Here is a 5,886-nt window from a genome sequence, read left to right as displayed (position 1 = left end):
GAGATCTGCATGGAGGAATGGGCCAAAATACCAGCAACAGTGTGTGAAAACCTTGTGAAGACTTACAGAAAACGTTTGACCTCTGTCATTGCCAACAAAGGGTATATAACAAAGTATTGAGATGAAATTTTGTTATTGACCAAATACTTATTTTCCACCATAATTTGCAAATAAATTCTTTAAAAATCCTACAATGTGATTTTCTGGATTTTTTTTCTCATTTTGTCTCTCATAGTTGAGGTATACCTATGATGAAAATTACAGGCCTCTCTCATATTTTTAAGTGGGAGAACTTGCACAATTGGTGGCTGACTAAATACTAATGACTAATATACACACACACATACATACATATATTAAACACACACACATACAGTCTGGTCAGCTATCCTTGTGGGGACTCTCCATAGGCCTAATGGTTTTTCTACTGTACAGACCCTATATTCTATTGCCCTACACCAACCCTACACCTAAACCTACCCCTTACAGGAAACTTTCTGCATTTTTAGATTTTCAAAAAACTTAATTCTGTATGATTTATAAGCTTTTGTACCCGTGGGGACCGCAATTTAGGTCCCCACCGTGACACAAGTCCCCATGAGTCTGTGTGTAGTCAGATTTAAGTCCCCACAAGGATATATAAACCTGTACACACACACACACACACACAAAGAAGATAAATATAGATAAAGTAGAATTAAAATAGAATAGAAAGTGCTAGAGTTAGAGGGTCAAATACAGATGGAACAGATGTGTTTTTAGTCATTTCTTGAAGATGGTTAAGGACTCGGATTGATTTGGGCAGGTCATTCCACCAGGAGGGAACAGTTAATGACAAAGTCAGTGAAAGTGATTTTGTGCCTCTTTGAGATGGCACAATAATACGCCGTTCACTTGTAGAACGCAAGCTTCTAGAGGGCACATAACTCTGAAGTAATTAATTTAGGTAAATGGGTGCAGAGCCAGTGGTGGTTTTGTTGGCAAACATTAATGCCTTGAATTTAATGCGAGCAGCTACTGGTAGCCGTTGCGAATTGATGAACAGAGGTGTGACGTGTTCTTTTCGGTTCATTAAAGATTAATCTTGCAGCGGCATTTTAGATTAATTGTAGAGGTTTGATAGAAGTGGCTGGAAGACCTGCCAAGAGAGCATTGCAATAGGCCAGCATGGATAGAACAAGAGCTTGAACAAGGAGTTGTTTTGCATGTTCTGATAGAAAGGGCCTGATCTTCCTAATGTTGTATAAAGCAAATCTGCAGGACCGGGCAGTTTTAGCAATGTGGTCTGATAAATTCAGCTCATCATCAATCACAACTCCAAGGTTTCTAGCTGTTTTTGAAGGAGTTATGGTTGATGAGCCTAACTGGATGGCTAAATTTTGATAAAGTGATGGGTTTGTTGAAACCACAAGCAGTTCTGTCTTAGCCAGGTTGAGTTGAAGATGATGGTCCGTCATCCAACAAGAAATGTCTGTTAGACATGCTGAGATGCGAGCAGCTATCGTCGGATCATCAGGATGGAATGAGAGGTAGAGTTGCATGTCATCAGCATAGCAGTGATATGAAAAGCCATGTTTCTGAGAATCTCAATTCATAAAGTTCACATGAGAATTTGGCTGCACTGTTTGCCAGCAGTGATATAAGAGATATATTGTACCTACATTTCTAATATTTGTATTTAAATCATGGATTCTATACCAATGCTTGCGTTGGTCTGGAACCATCTAAAGGACCACAAAGTATCTGTGTAATAAATACATTCCTGGAGCTCACCCAAAACTATAGGTTCTAGTGATGCATGGATATTTAACTAAAACTGAAAATTTTCATCAACACCAAAAATAAAGTTGGGTAATTGAACTTGGTATGCTGTTCAGGATGGTGTCATGTTCACACTGTAGTAAAGTAAAGCCATCTCTCGATATTCAGCAAAACAAATTTTACATATTGCTACCATCCTTACGGTGGGGTTAGGCCATGCTGATGACATGTTGTTTTAACTTACCACGCTGTGTGCACAGAGTCGGCGCTGACACAGCCGAAACGCTTCACTGGAGAAGCACTAACCGGTGTTTCTGTCTATGTTTTTGGCTATTAATGACTTTGATTTCAGTCTTTTCCTAACAAAAAGCTATTGTATGTCTTCAGATTAAATATAGACAACTTTTTTAGTGTTTAGCCTATTACATGGTCAATATGATTTGTTCTAATATGGTAAAATAACAGCATTTCCGTTTTGGAGGAGATGAGGGTGAGAGAGAATTGTGATTGTTAAGTGAACTGTCCTTAGATAAGATTATCTTGTGAGGAATCAGTTTTGAGCCTCGAAAATGACATTTTCACTCACATGCTTTGCATTTAGAAAAGAGCATTTGGTCAAACAGGACAGGATGCTTTTGTTTTTAACATTTTCGCACTATTTTTCACGTTATCTTGCCTGAAAATAAGGCATTTTCAGCTATCTCTAAGACTTGATAATGTCAAACAAATGTCTTCAGTTTCCACATTTTAACTCCTTTTTCTATTAGCTTATACAGCTAGTCGACACTCCAGTTCTGTTTATTAACACATTAGTGCACTTTATTTGATATATTTGCTAAGAAAGGGTATGCTCTTATGTAAATGTTTGCAACCACGTTTGTTGCTCTTTATCTTGAATGGAAGCATTTCACCTTCCCTTTTGTTCTCAACACGAAAGCGATTGTCACAGGCTGTGAAAACCACAGGCCAGAGTTTCTATATTAAACTCAAAAATGTTTCCAAAGTTCAAGTTTCTGCTCCTATGCATGAATCCAGAAAAAGTGCTCATGGAGTTTCATTATGGCTTTTGGATTCAAACATTTGTTTTGTCACAAATATATCATATTTAATTATTTTTGATGGTTAAAAAAAAAGATTTTCTAATCCTAATATCTTCGTGATAGTCGTGCATAATTTGCTGGTATCTTGGGGATAGATCTACATCAACAACTAATCTCACCAGTTAATCAAAGCTTAAAAGATATCACATCTCTCTGATATATCTTCTTTCCTTCCTCTCTGTCTTGTGCCAAAGGTTTGCGAGCTTCTCTGCTGCTGTCAGCATTCTTCATGGTGCTGGGCGCAGCATTACGAAGTGTTCCTCTCAAAGACCTGTACTACAGACGCTGGTAAGACTCTGTTGCACAATGTTATGCATCATTTATTCAACAAAAACTCCACTTAGCCAAACTAGCTTTCGATGCTGGTTCCTTTTCACTTGCATAATTATGCAATTCCTCAATTTCCCAATGTGATAATTCATGAGAAGATCTGAGATTGTTCTCCAAACGTCTCATGTTGCCCGACATTGTAAGTGCATTTATTGCATGATGCCACACTGTGCATAAAATGTTGCTTTGGAGTGAAAGTGTATAGGCATATTAAAAACATAAAATAACGGTGAAACGGCAGACATTTTTCTAGTAACGTATGCAGGATTTCTCCAGTCGTTTCTGCTTCCAACCAATCAACAACCGATGGATAGATCCTAGGATATAATATTACAAAAAAATAACTTCTGTTGCTTTGTGACGTTAATGGTACTTTAGAAAAAAAATCTGCTCTAGTACTTTATGCTGTGCAGACGTTGTTGTCATCAGTCTTTTCCTGATACATGTTCTTTAGGTTGGTGGCAGATTTATTTGGTCATTTAAATATTTAATACTGTTTGAGGCCTAAATTTGCATATCCAAAGAAATATTGTTGACAGTCTGGATTTGATGACTTGCATGGCAGATATTTTATTGTTTGGTTATGGCTTCCATGACCTAGCTCTATTTGTGTGATTAGGTGTAGTTTTTGGCTGCTATCTAGAGAGCAGGTTGGACAGTATATTCATAATACAATTTTATGATAAATGACGTCGAACACTTATTTTCAGAATATTTATGGCGACTTAAAATCCACTGCAACATATGATAAGAGAAAGTGTGTTATTCACTGGCAAAGTTACATGGTACTGTTGCAAGTTAAAGATGTGACCTTTTCATTTGCTTAAATACACTTTAACAGGACGACTGCGTTCTGTTTGCTTTAGATTAGGATTCTTTTCCCTGTAAAATTGAATGTTCCTGTCCTCTTCTGTGCTTTGTGTCCTCTTTCCATTTTCTCTCGCTCCTTCTTATCTCTTTAAGCTTTCTCATTCACATGTGGTTAACATCAGCACATAAAGAAATAACTTAAGCAAATTTCTCATTGCAGTTGTTAGAAAAGGAAACAAACCTTTTCTATTATTACTTTTTTGACAAAGAGTTAACTACGTCACCGATGGACATTTAAACAAGGTTATCTAAATGACATTAGAAGCATGTAGCTTTGTTATTGAAGTCAGTTGACAATACAAAACTAAAATAGGACATCAGTGAGCATAAATCATATTTTATTATTAAGGCATGAAGAAAATTGTTGGTTTGTTGAATTTAGAGAACGTAGGTCTGGTTGTGAACCGCTGAGAGTACCATATAATTCATGCAGATTGGCATACTTACCTGTATCTGTATGATGTTATTTCCATCTGTATTAAAACATTATTGTATAAACGTGTGTAGTTAGAAAGGCCAGTTCCATACAAGTACATGACCACCAGACACCATTACCACATTTTTATAGCTTTTTTTTCCCCACACATGAAACTTTTTTCGAACAGTGCATTCATTTGACTGTTTTTTGTTTTAGTTTTTTTTTAATATATATATATATATATATATACTTATTAGTTACTTGAATGACATAAGGCTACTTAGCTTAGTTTCACAGCTCCTACAATCCTAGAACTCACAGTGGCACATTGACCTTCTCAGTTATATAATCTAAAATTGTGCATTTGCTTGATATATAACAGGAAAAGCTTTTTAGGACTGTTGAGAGACAGAAGAGGTTATGTTGATTGTTTTATATATTTATGTATTACACCACAAGCACATTTAAACACAAAGATACATTGCAAGCAGCTATTGCCTGCAGTGACTGTTAATGTAATGGCTGATTTCAACACGGGGGCACTTAATGTGTCGAGTCTATTGATTCATATAAAGTGACTCAGCTCTATGTTGTGTGCTTGATATTTTAGAAGCCCGGTACAGCTTATGATGTATTGTTTAAGTACATTTGGTATGTACACCACCAGCAGACATTATTCAATGGACTGTCTTCTCTCTATGTATAGATCTCTCAGCTTTATTGAAATTAGCAGGTGCTAGAAAGTATATTAGTTACTGGTGGATTGCATAGGATTTATTCACAGACCTCATGACTCACACAGAGTTTAACACTGCCTGTGTCATGAGATACATGTGTTGCAACTTTAAAACTCAGGTTTATGGAGAGCTACTGAAAGCCTTAAGTTTAGATCACAGAGGAAGTAGGAGACCATACACGTGATGCATCATGACCTGGTGACTTCAGCTGTGAATTGAGCTACCACAAGGTGTCAGCACTTGCATTAATAAAGTGTAAAAAGATGTTCATTGAAAAGGTAATGACCAACCATCTTGCATATCAAGCGATCCAGCATGTGACTGATGGTGATGGTTGATATGCCACACTAGAAAGAGTCATTCTGATCTGAATATGCTGTTTTGTTTAAGAGTTCACAGTGTAAGGCTAAGTTGGACTACATCAGACATCAGTTAGCTCAGTTTAGAAGATGGCTTATCGTGGAAGTGTTTTTGATAAAAAATAAAAGTTTAAATTGTTAACTAAAAAAATGATGTAATTGTTTAATATTTTAAAGTATTATTTTAATGTTTATTATTTTTATAATTACTATTATATTATTTTATATAATTTATTTATTTATATATATATATATATATATTTTTTTTTTTTTTTTTTTTTTTTTTTATTTTTTTTTTTTTTTGTAAAATT

At 35.7% G+C, this 5,886-nt stretch overlaps 1 protein-coding gene across 1 annotated transcript in view; it reads left to right on the top strand.

The window, feature by feature from the left end:
- Window positions 1-5,886, top strand: part of LOC107597477 (disrupted in renal carcinoma protein 2-like) — a 40,818-nt gene that overhangs the window by 1,742 nt on the left and 33,190 nt on the right. The window contains exon 2 of the mRNA XM_016288548.1: window positions 3,056-3,150. Coding sequence (XP_016144034.1) covers window positions 3,056-3,150 — 95 coding nt within the window. The remainder of the gene's footprint in view (window positions 1-3,055; window positions 3,151-5,886) is intronic.

The sequence above is a fragment of the Sinocyclocheilus grahami genome, unplaced genomic scaffold (assembly GCF_001515645.1).
Source record: "Sinocyclocheilus grahami isolate Dianchi unplaced genomic scaffold, SAMN03320097.WGS_v1.1 scaffold233.1, whole genome shotgun sequence".
NCBI classification, from domain to species: Eukaryota; Metazoa; Chordata; class Actinopteri; order Cypriniformes; family Cyprinidae; genus Sinocyclocheilus; species Sinocyclocheilus grahami.
This window is presented reverse-complemented; position numbering and strand designations above follow the sequence as displayed.